Below are 14,141 nucleotides of genomic sequence, written 5' to 3' on the forward strand. Positions count from 1 at the left end.
CGACAAATTTCAACGGACCGATTATATTTATCGCTTGATCCCGAGCAGGAGATTACATTATTCCGATGCTTAATGCGTTACGCCTTAATGCCGGTCCTCCTCCTCCTCCTCCTTCTTCCGAGACGAGACGACGTTAGGTATTCGTTGAAAGTTTCGAGCTACTCGTGCAGGCGTGCTTAACTTAAACCGCTTCTCAAATAAAGCAATCTCCACGATCAGACAACGATGCGGCGTCGTTTGTCCGATCGTCCATCTCCCTCCGATCCATTAAATTTCTCTCCCTCTCTCTCTTTCTATCTCTTTCTTTCTTATTTTCGCTAAACCACCACCCTCTATTCGACGGAAGTATTTTGACATTGGCGACTTTGGTCACTTGCTTGGACGGCCAACTACCGTTCTCTTTCGCTAAGCGATATCGTGATAAAACTCCTTACATCCTCGAATAATTAATCGTTTCCTGAAAATATTTACGTTCTTTCATCTCTCAAACCACTACCCTCTTTTTTCAACTCTTTTTTTCTTTTTTCTTCTACCTTCCAATCGAAAGATCTTTCAATGATCGTGAACAATGCCATTAAATCTTTCGAGAATACTAGGAATAACGTGTAGAGACTATCGAAATATGTTTTCTTTGCACTTCGTTTAGATTCGTTCTTATTATTCGTTTATATTTCGAATTATTTGGGTTCGTAATAATTATACCACATCCGACTGCTGTTTTCAAAGAAAGATATTTGAAAAACTAACTTCTCGAATATTTTTGTATCATTATCAAGTTATATTTGCTTTTCTATTTTATGACCCACCATATTTCGCACGTGGCTCTCACATCCTCTACCCTTTCTCTAATAAAAAAACAAAAAGAAAAGAAAAAACTTTACTTTACTTTAACAGTTAAGTACTAAATGCTCCGTTAAACATTTTATTAATATGTTTTACAATGTTATTGTACGAACAAATTTGTTTCCTTAGCTCGATAAAATAATGCAACATAAAAATTGTTGTTCTCCACGAGACGATAAATCTTTCCCTTCTCCGGTTCAACGTTCGATGTGGGAATTCGCGATGTCGTACATTTCAGTCCCCTAATATTTCTGTCTAAGCAATAGGGGTGGTTTTTACTAATGGAAAGTCTAGTTAACAAAGGATAAAGAAGATCGAAATCAAAATCAGAATTCACCCGCGCACACTTCTTTTATGGTTAGTCAATATGGCAGCGTTTCCATGTTGAACGTTTTGACTTTAAATGCGTGTTCCCGCGGATGCTTCCGGATTATAAAACGCAGGTATATACGAAGTCGATCCCAACGAATGCAACCAACAACACGGCTGCCTTTTGTAAAACTCTTCCATGATCCAGCGTGTTTGACTCTTTAAGCTCATAAATCGGTAAAGGATGTTGATTTCGATCCCGAGGATCTATCTCTCTCTTTCTCTTTCCTTCTTTTTTTTGTATTTTCTATTCGTTATTTTCTCTACGGATACTATTCTCTTCTCAGAACCATCCTTCTACACTCTCAAGACATTAAAATATTCTTCATATTAAAAAAGTCGCACGATAAATATTGTTTTTCACGAAATTATGAAAATATTCGCCACGTTTAACAGTTAAATGAACAAAATAAAGTATAAAAACAAATATAAAATCGTAAGATCAGCGTGTGTTATGTTAATTAAATAAATAAAATGACGTAAAAGAGAGAGAGACTAAATCTGTTTGTTTGTTTTTTTGGATCGAAAAGAAAAAAGATATTTCTTTAGTTGTTGTTCGTAAAGAATGATTACAGAAACTTATACCGACGATGACCTAAAAAACTTTGGGGGGAAAAGAAAATAATCAAAAGTTGAAGAAGAATTAGTGATTATAAAATCGTAATAAAACACTTTCCTTGGATCATATTTTTACGTTAGCCAAGAACAAAACATATTCATTCGAATCGATAAGGGGGTGGTATGATCTGAGGTGAGCACGTATCACGATTCACCCTGTATGCATTACATTGATAGACTCGAAAATGGGCAGAAGGAAGAATCCAATGATCGAGAAGTGAGGGAAGTCGAATCGGTGGGAAAGTGGGGATTGCCGAAGCGAGCCAAGGGTGAAGAGAATGGAGAAAGAAGATGACGAAGAGTGGGAAAGGGTGAGTGGGGGTAGGGTTTGGAGAGGGGTAGGGGGTAAAGGGAACACGCGGCAAAGCCGGTTGCGCGCGACACGCGCGTATCTCGCCACTCGAAACTGCCCCAGGGACATTAATCCCATTTAATCGAACACCGGCTCAGAAGGATCCCTCTTCAGTCGCCATTCTTGTTTACCGCTCGTTGCACCAGCGAGTACTCGAACTCTACGTCGTCCCACGCGTGTGTTTGTCCAAGCTAATGATCACTCTCTCTCTTTCTCTTTCTGTTTTCTCCTTTCTGTTTTCTCCTTTCTATTTTCATTCTACTGGTTCGTAAAGTCTATTTAAAAAAACGTCCACAAAACTCGGATGCGTAATGGTACCGTGCCACGCGTCTATTTCATCTCACGGATTAGAGTTGCATTTCTTTTTTTTCTTTTTCTTTTTTTCTATTTCTTTTATTGGCTTTTCTCGAAAGATTATGAAACAAGAATCTGTTCGAGCGACTAAAGGATTTCTTATTGTATTATTAAATATACATGAATTGGATAACTTAAAAATATATTATATGAATGTTTCTGTACTTATTTATAAAAGAGAGGAAATAAAATATCTCTTGGTGTTATTTATTATTCGAATTGTTTCTTTTTTTTTTCAAAGTATCGGTAATGTATGAAAATAATAGATTATTAAGTAGAATTGGCCATACGTATCTAGTTGGTTTTGTTTTTTTTTTTGTTTTTTTTCTTTTTTCACGTCACTCACTTTCGTTCGATAAAATATTGAATTTGATTGTAACTTTAATTTACAGAATACCATTTAACCGTTTAAACATCGTCCGTTAACTTCAATCGTAAATCTAAATTCTCCCGTTCTTACCACTTCAATCTCACCGACGTTCCTTGTTATTTTCTTCCTCGTCTACGTCCGACCGATCCTCGTTTTCGTAGCATTCCTCGAGATCCTGACGAACGTCAATGAGTAAACTTTGCCGACATAATGTAGAGATCGTACTCATACTTCCACTTTCGTTGTCCTTGCCACGCATCAATTTTGAAAGTCTTAATTTGTTTACTATTCTTGCCAGGGGTCCATCGGAATCTCGTCTCGATATCGTTCGCGGTAAAGACTCGCATCCACGATTATTCGTAGCAAGCCGAACAAAAGTATCCGGATCGACATTTATCATTCCTGCGCTAGCAGATTTAACCAATTCAGGCTTGGAATTTGAGTTCTGAGAAAGAGTTGGTGATCGTGAAACGGATGACGTTTGAATGGGGCAGCTGAAATTCAAATATTTAACTTTTACATTTGTCAGAATAATCAAAATATTCTGATATCTCTAAATTTTCGAATGAATCGTACTTACTCAATTGCTGTGTCCCAATTCGTATCATCACGATTTACATTTTCAACGTTCGAAGTCAAATCATCTTTGTGATCATTCGTAAAAGATGAATCATCCTTTTGATTTTGAGTTACTGATGTCATAGGTTCTAACATGGACTGACACAATGGACCACCACGACGCGACAGGAAGCCCTCTTTTGCCCGTTGTAATTTTGAGCTCCGTGATTCCGTTGTCATTGTGTCGATACAACTACCAATTCTACCGTCCCTTTTCGCCGCCGCATTTGAAAGGATCCGTAATTTGTGTACAAGATCTGAAGGCAATTTATCTTCCGTTATCGTGGAACTTTTTGTTTCGTCTTCTTCCTGTATCCCAAAAATTGGTACTGCTAACAAAAAATTATTAAATTTTTGTAAATATCTACGAATATGTGGAATAAATTATTGAAACAATTTAGAATTTATGAAATACCAGATAAATGTTGATCCTGTTGAGTCTCTCGAACTATAATTTCTTCGTAACCGTCATCAACAGGATCTCGATAAACTTTTTTACGTTCCTCATCTTTTTTCTCTATCACTACTTCCTTTTCCTCCAAATACGCCACCTTTTTATTAACATTTTCGTTAATCGTTCTCGTATTAATCGAAGATTCAATCATATCGTTATTAATTTTCTCTTCTTCTTTTTCAGTTATTATTTTATATTTCTGAATGACACGTTCTTCCCCGGAACGTGTACGCCTGTGATATTTTTGAAACCAAGACCTTTCTTCTCCGCGTTTTTCAAGACGAATGTCGTCGTCCTTTGTTTCCGGCTCTTTCGAGGAAGATCGAAGGGTCCATTGAAGGGAAAGAGGAATACGAGGGATGGTCTCGTGTTGCGAAGTTTTCGGTGATGCCGATCTTGATTTACTTTTACTCTTGCTCTTTTGTCTTTCAATTTGATTCGAATTAGACTCGTCGACATTTTTATCATGCGAAGAAGAACGACGATCCTCCAATCGGCGGAAAGGTGAAAATATCATACGCTTAGTCTTTACGAAAACGTTTCGCGATGTAGATTCCACTTTCTGTTTCGCCCGTTCGCCATTATTCACGTTTTGATTTACGATGTAAGAACCAAGTTCAGGAGGGAGACCGTTGTTGTCCTTGCAAACTTCATCCAAGTCCGAATGATTATTCGAAGCATCCGAAGAATCTTCCTTTTTTGACCTCGACGAGTTACTCGCACTGTCGTTGCTTGCAGTTGGAACTACTATCTTTTTTAATGTTTCTTCATTGATAATGATCCTTTCGACGCAACGTGCTTCGCGTTGCGACGATACAGTTAATGGCGTCGTTCTAATAGTCGGCTCACGATACTCCAGAGTATCATTTTTGAACGGTAATGTCGAGATCCTGTCGAAAGAATCGTATTGTTTCTGTTCCGTTTTTCGACTAATTTCGATTCCTTTTACGAGCGACACATTTTCTCTCGCCATTTCTTCTTCCTTCAAAATATTAAAGTTTCGAATTTCTTTACTGTTACTGCCATATTTGTTTTCGATAATACTGGAGGATGACAAATCATGGGAATATTTCATTGCATTATAATCGTCACCGTATTGACGTAATTGAAATATTTTTCTATCCGTGTTGTATTCTTTTTTAAGATTTTTCTCCTTGTTTGAAATTTCGTTTCCAGCAGCATCGTTGTTCTTAAAGAAATCTTCGTACACAAAAGAAAGGACTTTTTTATTATAAACGTCAAATTTTAAATATGATATAGTAATAATAATTAATAATAGATTAATATAAAAAAAATTGACTTATTTATATTAACATTTATATTCCTACCCGATTTAGAATTCGAAGATAGAACGGTAGAATTCGTTGAAAAGATCCCTACATTATTGGCAGTGTGTATTGTTCCAGATGGATGATGGTAAGAGAAGTTTGTATTTGGATCATTCTTGTTTCTAATAGGGATTTCTTTCTTGCCATCGTTAGTGTCCTCATCGTCGTTCTCGTCCTTATATTTTTTCAGCTCCTTCCTTTCGTTCCTTTGCTCCTCCTCGTTATTCTCGAGCGGCAACTCCTGGTTGTACCGACAGGTCGCTAATTTCGATCGCGTTATGATAAAACTTAGCTTCTCAGAAGATTTTTAATACAAATTTGTCTACTATCGTGAAATGTTTCAACAATTTTTCTTTATGTTTGAAATCAAAGAATAAATTAATAAAAATTTTCTCAGAGTTATAATAAAAAATCGTAATACGTATATACAGGATGTTTCAAAAGTCCTGGCACGATGAACTATCTCGAAAACAACGAAGTGTTTTTTAAGAACAAAAGATTTCTGACTAAAAAAACCTCTGAATCTTTTTATCAAATATACCCATTTGATAAATCTTTAGAAACAGTACAATTTTTCCAGAATCCTTTTTCTACAAAATGCATTGTTTTTGAGATATTTTACGGTTCCAGGATTTTTAGGACATCGTGTACATTTATAATATATAAAATGTACCATTGGTTTTTCCATTTTTTCCAGAGTTCTAGTCAGAGTCTCCTCAGATTTGGATGCACTGTGCACAGTTGTTGCTTCTAAAAAAAAATATTATGACAAGTATTATATTATTTCTTGATCTTAACAGTAAATATTTATCTACCAATAGATTCATCAGTCATCGTCCAGACTTTGTCCGTATTATCCTCGTTGTTTTCCCCAAAATGAATACTCGCTACATCACTGTAACCAAGATATAAAATCTGCGAGAGTGTAAAAGTAATGCAAATTTCAACGAAGCGATAACAATGTCAATCAAAAAAAAGAATTGTCAATATCAAAATATGAATATAAATTCGAAGATCTTTATCCTTTACGTTATCCTCTTACCTTTTCAAATTCGTGCAATTATATTCTTCCTTATTACCATTTAACGGATCAGGTTTAACAGACTCGTCATTTTCATCTAAATATTTAGACGTTTTATTCCACCCAACGATCGTCCACAATTTTTGATCAGAAGCATGTTGATAACTATGATCCGATTTTCGGTGTCGATCTTCCCCAAATTCTGAAATACTCTTATCGTACGTTGAAAAATTAGTTCTTTCATCCCAAAATGAGTGCCAATTGTCTGGAACAGTAGAATCCCGAGCCGAAAGATCAGTCCTCAAATTCCAGCTTCTCGATTCCCACTGTTGTTCTCTGTCCGAATCTTCTTCTACTTCCATTAAAATCGCTGGAGATGGTTCATGACTGGATGTCACTGTACCAAGAGGTACAGCTATACTTGTCGTTTCGCTGGCTGCTACGGAATAAACTGGAGTCTGATGAGGTTGAATTCTTCTTAAAGGACTAGCTGTTTCTTCTATGACATCCTCGATATCGACAATCATAGCCTCCGGTTCAAAATCATCAATAATTCCATCTTCCGAAGTGTCTGGCCTTCTCTCTGGATCTACTGTCAAATTTTAAATCATTACGGTGAATTTTTATTAATGCGAATAACGTAAATTACATTTAATCGGGATTATTTACCAGGCGCTGAGGAATCGTTCATAAGATCTAGTTCTTTCAATTTCTCGGTTAAATAATTTAACGAACGTAGACTAGCAGAACGACGAATAAATGGCAGCTTACGTTCACTAGTTTCCATGATACTTCCAACTGATTTAGATCTTTTGATGCCACCAAGAAAGGTCTCCTCTTCGTCTACAATCAGACAATGAAAAATATAGAATTCGATTAATGTTTAAAATTAATTAATGTAAAAAAAGAAGGAATATAATTGAATTCAACCTGTTGTAGTTGCGACATCGGTTGTCGTTGAATCGTTCATCGTTCCTACAAGAGGTGCGTAAGCTGGACCTAACAAACGAAATGTAGAAGACCTCGGAGATATGCCACGAAATTTTTCCCAGTCGTACAATTTCCTGGTAAATTCTTGTGATATACCTTCGAAGCGATAAGAACCAACTGACGTTTGAATTAAGATTTCATTTCCAGTTTTCAAATTTTGCGATTTTTCGGTAAACCTGGAAGAAGAAAATTTCATGGTTGTTTTAAAAAATAATTTTCGAAAATTATAACGTAATATTTTAGACAATTACTTTGATCTTTGTTCAAACCAATCACTGTCCTGTTGAGTTTCCTGCTCGAGACTTCCGAAAACTGAAAGGACTCTGTTTAAAGCAAGAAATTCCGTCTCATCCACGATGCCGGAGGTGAAACCTAATCGAGCAGATGATGGCCTTCTCGATGCTTCGCTAAGTCTTCTCCATGCTTCCATTCTTCTAACAAAATCCTCGCACAAATGAGGTTTGCTGTCGCTTCCAACGCTACCGGTACTTCCAACGCTTCCACAGCTACGACGAGGCCCCATAACTTCCTGGACTTTCGTTTCCGGTTTGGAAGGATATCGCCAGAGTTGCCAATCCGTTAAACGTCGTCGACTTACTCGTTGGGATTCTGTAGAAGTACTCCCCCTTCGACCCTTTTTCGATCGTTTCCACTCTTGCAGTTTCTTCTTAAATTCTGGAGCTAGTCTTTCCTCTGTCAGAAGCAAACTCTCGTGAGGACTACTTGGTGTGGTTCCTCAAAATAAAAAAAAGAAAACAAATTATTGAAAATTGTATATTTCTAAGATTTTCAATAATAAATTTATAAATTTATTTATAAAGAGAAAGTCGACTTGACAAGACACACCGATTCTTTTTTATTATTATTATTTATTATTAACTTTTCAACCCACCCATGTGTATATTTTTTCTAGAATTTCTTTTTCTTGAATTAAACCATATATTAGATCTTACTGTTTACGCAATCTATGATTCTGATGGACTCCTACAACTGATGAACTCCAACACAAAAATCGATGTCCTGTCAACTTGATTTTTCCCTTGTTGATAGTTATACATATAACTGATTTTTTTTTATAAAATTAATTATAAGTAAATATTGTACCATTGCTGGGAGTAAATGCATCTCGAGTGCTTCTCGTATTGGCTCCTGTTGATCTCTTTAATCGTTCCCATTCAATCAATTTTCGATGAAACTCAGCACTCAACTTTTCTCGCAATACTTGATAATCTCGTCGAGTTTCCAGCTGGGTGTTTGACATTAAGGAACTCTTAGATAAATCCTCTACGCTGCCACTGCAACTACGAGTTCTAGGTGTTTCCGGTTCTAAAATATACGTTTAACTGTTACATGCATGTAACATATTTTATATGTTACATATAACTTTTATAATATATGCGTATGCATTCGTGTCATCGATGGATCGTTGATAATTAGATGGCTTGCTCGCGTATACCATTTGTTTTACAACGTGGATTAACCTGATCATGTTATTTTGTTATGTTGGCACATAAATTTCACATTTCCACAACAGCTCAAATTATTAACGATACATCCAAACTCATTCCATGTTTTCACTATTTAAAATTCATCGGAAAAAGATTAACTTCTAACGAGGGTAATAAATCGGAGTGTAATATAAAATATCAATCGAAACAGTTTAACGAATACAAACAGAATGTAGATTCTTTATTTCGATGTCCGAAAAAATTTCTATTTCTTTTTAGTTGTCGAAAATTAAATTCTTCAGATGAAGTAAGATCAATTCTTTTATACTAATTTATGTACACGATAAATATCTGTTTTTATTTTTTCAATATTTTTAGTGCGATATTAAAACCGAATACGCAGAGGCCCAGAAACGCGTGAAAAAACATATCGAGTGTATAAATAGTTTTATTAACAAAGAAAAACGAACGATCATCGAATCATTGAAAAAAGAGACGAGTGTCGATAAAGCTGATGTAAGTCGATGGGTTAAAAATATTTCGGGATGCGTGGACGAAAGACTTCAACAGTTGATACAATTAGATCCTTGCTTCGCATCCGAAACAAGGATCACAGTCCTTAAATTCAAGAATCGCGCGAGAGACACGTTTGTTACTTTATATTGTGAGCTAATACCAAGTGTCAGACGAATCGAAATGATTTTAGAAAAACTACAAACTGAGACTTCTCGATCAACTGAAAAAGCAATTGCTCTGACACTTTTTCCCCTTAACGACGAGTCATCTTCGACGTTGAAGAAACATTTTTTGAAAAATACTAAAGAAGCTGAAGATATTTTAGAAAGAACGATGAAAGAAGTTGAGATGAAATTGAACGAAGTTAAATGTCTTCGTAACAATGTTTTGAAATTTCATAAAGAAGCGATTAACGAAGCAATTAACGAACATTCTTCAGAAATGCTAGCACTCGCTCGATGTTTAGATCATTGCATAACTTCGCTTAAAGAATTAGAGAAATAAACGATAACGTGATAAATGTTATCATAAAATATAAATCTTTTAAATGTATCAATTATTAAATAAAATTCAATCTTACCGTCATGAAGAAAGGATTGTCTAGCAATTATTCTCACTGGGCTTGGTGGGACACTGAAAGCAGCGTTGGATAGAAAAGCCCGTCTAACTTTGTTCCATTTAGAATCAATTCTTTGGATTTTTGAAACCGGTGATTCCTCCGCAATTGATCGCTAAATTGATTCGCGAATGAGTCAAGTAATTTAAAAGAAACAAAGTGTACCATTAAGTCATCTATTTCGTTGGCCATACCTGTCGTTTAAAATCCGTCAGATTTTGACCACTCTGACGTACTTTCGCTTGATATGGTGAACTTTGACCGGAGTCAAGCGTGCTAGAAGGAAGTGGTGAAGTTGATTCAGGTGAGGAAACATTCCTAAATTCTTCTTCGCTAGATGGTATCGTGATAGTTAAAGTCGGCGTTAGTTTCTTAAGCGTAACTTCAGCATCCTTCCCAGAAATCGACAATGATTTCGGATTAGATATCTTGATTTGAGGTTCGGGAGTAGTTTCTTTCGTGATACGAATAAGCGGTTTTCCTTGATTAATCTGTGGAAATCGATAGAGAATCGAGTTAAAATTCAACCGGGCAAATATTTAAACGCGTTAGATGAATTATTGAAGTTACTAAAGTGTTGATGCAATTGATCACGCATATGCTGAAAATAAATGATTACTTTAGCGTTTTCCACCAAATGAAACAATGAGATGGATTATAACTCGCCGATAGTTTTAGTAATATTTGCATTTGGTGCAAGTTTATAAAATGAAAGTCGTATTTGTAAAGTAAGGATCGATTTTTCTTTGGCAATTTGCCAATGATCTTGCAGATGTCCTGTGTATCACTAAGAGATACCCATTTGGTCTGGGATGTTCGATAAACAAGTCGAACTATTAACGGTCAGAAGTACGATCGGTGTCAGTTCTGAACATATTCAGAAGATTCGGGTGTACCCCACGCGTGCTTGCTTGGTCGATGTATTTTTAAATCGACAAACGCGTAGACCGATATGTCGCGGAAGAGAAAAATTCAGCGTATACGAACTTTTGCAGACACCACGAAAAAGTTTATTAAAGCATTCCAACGCTTTAATTGTTTTCGAATGAAATTATCAATATTTGATAATAAACGTTAATATATTGGATAGTATTTCAAATATTTATAATGATTTTTAAAACGTATCTCATTATGATAAAAAAAAATAAAATGTCTAATGATTTTTTTTTTCTAATCGATAAAATATTTCGAAATAGTTAATCGTTAATTTTATTTGACGTGCACTAACAATTTTAAATGCACCTAACTATTTTGGAATGGACTTATTGAATTTCGAAGAACGTTAATACGCATATTTTCCGGATTTATACTTAAATGCACGGTATATACACGATCATAAAATGTATAAATGACGAAACGCGTTGTTAATGGCTCACTCCATAAATTCGTCAAGACATTTAACGATGCACCTGCACGAAGCAGACCTTGATCGTTTAGTGCTTCTATATGTGGGTCAAGTGTTACATATACGTACCTACACGATATCGAATTCCACGCGTAATTTGGCAAAAGATCCTTTACCTCGCGTATCTCACTCGCATGCTGCACACCGTCCTCATTGTTAGTCACAATAACGTCATCTTCGGGTAATTCGTTGCATACGGTTGATTCGTTTTTCTTCGAAATTTCTTTTATTCTGGACACCCGTCGATCACCAGTCTCGGACATGTACTTTCGTTGACCTATAAAATAAAACAATTATAATACAACAAAAATATTTGAAGGATATTAAACTCCTTTTTCTTTCGTTTTTATTAAAAACAAATAATTAAATTTGAAAGAAGGGTCAGAAACTTGCTAAATGTCTAAGAATAATTTCATTTGATTATATGTTTGAACTTGCAAATGAAGGTACTTTAAAAAATCCTAAATCTTACGATCGAATACATCTTCGTTAGAGGAGGAAGCTGATGAGGGTCGGCCAAGTGGAGTGGAGGGTCCTGAGAGTTCTCCTGTACCAGACCAATTCCCAGACGCAATATCTGGAATTCGAAGGTATTTCGTAGTCGGTGTGTTTGGTGTTGGTGTTTGTTCGATGTTTGAATCTGTCATATCATTGGGACAAGCTCTTTCCCACTTAAAAGCAGCCTTCACTCTAGTCCATTTAGAGACTTTCGGTACACCGGAAGTTTCATTTCTGAAGGTAGCCTTTTCTATGCCAAGTGCCGAACGATTTCCCAGATTCGGTGATCGTGGCAAAGATTGTTCGGACACGGCAAGCGATCGACTTCTTTGTCTCGAAGAAGACGGTGACCTTGGGTTTCGTCTTGGAAGTTGGGAATCTCGACTGCTCGATATTATTGCATCCAATAAAGACTCAGCAAAACCAGCATCCTCGTCAGGTAAATCACTGCTAATGTCGTCATTAGAAAAAATTGCTCTCTCCGCACGTAAATCGGCCATTCTCAGTACCTTCAGTTTTTCTAATTCTCTGACACGTCTGAATAATTTCGAGCTACGGTCGCGAAATTCCAGTATTTGTTCCGCCATTTCATAAAGCCTGTCCAATTGCTCAAAGGATTCCTCCGTATAAAGACTTGCCACAGCCATAGTCGATGTAGCTGAATTTCTTGATAAACAATCGGAGTTACGACTATCGCATGGTGGTGGTGTACGAATACCCGTTAAATAAGCAATTATATCGTCCTCTTCTTGCGACGGTTCTACGGATAAATTATTAATGGGTTGAGTGCATCTCGGGGATGTCCAAGGATCGGGTGGTGGACTCGGCAAATCAGTCTCCTCGAATTTGTCTTTGCTCTTATTGATTCTATTGTACTTTCGCGCTCTTTTGTCGAACTCTTGAATGTTACATTCCTCGAGCACGGGTCTACCATTCTTCGCCATTTTCGGTCAAACAAAATAATATCAATTTAATAACGATCCAAAAATTAACCACCGACTTTTAGAAAGGATTTATTCCGATTCTTAAACTTGTAACGAATCTTTCTATTGTATTTGGCAAAGCCGAATAAACGATTGAGGAGCGCGTGCCGTATAATTGGAATCTGGTTTATTCAAACACTGTTTACGCTAGCAATTGATGGAATAGTATAAGTCTGCTAACCATCACCGACGTTTAAATGGTACCCTCACTACCGCCTTTCGACTCTTTCCAATGTTTAATCAACTAGCCAAATCTCAAAGCTAATTCTTGATGTTGATCGGTTCGTTTGCAAACTCTTTGTTCCATTCAGTTTCTTCTGGTTGAATGTTTATCTTTCATGGCTATATAAAATAGTCTATTCGTAATCAAAAATAGTAACTAATTAAATATCATGAATAGCGCGTTTAAAATGCTATTACGAATGTTCATGAATGCGTTTAAATGTTATTTTTAAAATTCCTCCAATGCACCACAAACCTGCCACGCCTAAAAAAGACGCTTGACTTTTCTTCTCTTGAGAACTTCTTTTGTAACGAAAATTCCAAAATCACGATGGAATTCACTATTGATATTAATAAATGTGTCAATTCACTCTACGACATTTAAAAAAAGAAAAAAGCAAAAAGCAAAAAAATATCTCGCAACATATCTCTTAGATTTATATACCTATTGATAATTGTTCAATGAATTATTCTCTATATGAGAAACGGAATTTGAAAGGAGATCGTCGTTACGGGAACGCCGACGCCCGTCGATCGCCTTTGTGGCGTCGCGACGAACGAAGACACACACGGTTTTCCATCGCGTCCCTTCTTCTTCTTCTTCTTCTCTCTCTCGTGATTATTTTCAGTAGGCAACGTCGTCGTCTTCGGCATTCGTATTTACAGCGATGTACAACTTGGAGAGTGGTTAACGCGAATAGGCATGCGCGTTCGATCGAGGAAAGCCACGAAGAAAAAGATGAAGGAGAAGAAGAAGAAGAAGAAGCAGAAGACCTATACGGAACAGAATGTATACGTATAGTTCATATACATATGTAAAAATATATTTTTAGTACACATTTTATTCTATATCTATATATACAATAGATATAATATATCTTTAGTAACGTACTCGTGTTAAATAGTATAAATACCTATCATATATATATATATATATATATCTACATTTATTTTACATATACATTCACAATTTTTCGGAGAAAAAGAAAGGGTATACGTTGCTATAAATTTATGTATGTATGTATTCATACAAATTTGTATATATCATTTATACAAAAAATCCAACATACGAATTTATATAATTTACTCAGTAATTAAATAACCACCTATACACCTATACTTGTGCTTCCTATTAA

At 36.0% G+C, this 14,141-nt stretch overlaps 1 protein-coding gene across 1 annotated transcript; it reads right to left on the reverse strand.

Moving 5' to 3' along the window:
* Positions 1-2,882: 2,882 nt before the first annotated feature.
* LOC122521214 lies at positions 2,883-13,084 on the reverse strand. The gene is made up of 15 exons (XM_043641741.1): positions 11,775-13,084; positions 11,419-11,579; positions 10,092-10,388; positions 9,862-10,012; positions 8,422-8,643; positions 7,569-8,052; positions 7,258-7,493; positions 6,997-7,170; positions 6,349-6,919; positions 6,122-6,201; positions 5,980-6,056; positions 5,307-5,547; positions 3,940-5,178; positions 3,487-3,856; positions 2,883-3,400 (listed from the first exon to the last, which is right to left on the reverse strand). The coding sequence occupies exons 1-15, from the start codon at positions 12,742-12,744 to the stop codon at positions 3,007-3,009; spliced, it is 5,667 nt and encodes a 1,888-aa protein (XP_043497676.1). The 5' UTR covers positions 12,745-13,084; the 3' UTR covers positions 2,883-3,006.
* Positions 13,085-14,141: the final 1,057 nt, after the last annotated feature.

This window comes from Polistes fuscatus, unplaced genomic scaffold, assembly GCF_010416935.1.
Source record: "Polistes fuscatus isolate 324 unplaced genomic scaffold, CU_Pfus_HIC Scaffold4, whole genome shotgun sequence".
NCBI lineage: Eukaryota > Metazoa > Arthropoda > Insecta > Hymenoptera > Vespidae > Polistes > Polistes fuscatus.

Bases quoted from the DNA above. Each gene is read 5' to 3' on its own strand.
- LOC122521214 (XM_043641741.1), bottom strand. From the start codon at position 12,744: ATGGCGAAGAATGGTAGACCCGTGCTCGAGGAATGTAACATTCAAGAG. The intron at 8,053-8,421 runs GTACAATATTTA...TTTTATTTTGAG, and splicing joins TGCATTTACTCCCAGCAATG to GAACCACACCAAGTAGTCCT. The intron at 5,179-5,306 runs GTAGGAATATAA...TTGTGTACGAAG, and splicing joins ATCTTCGAATTCTAAATCGG to ATTTCTTTAAGAACAACGAT.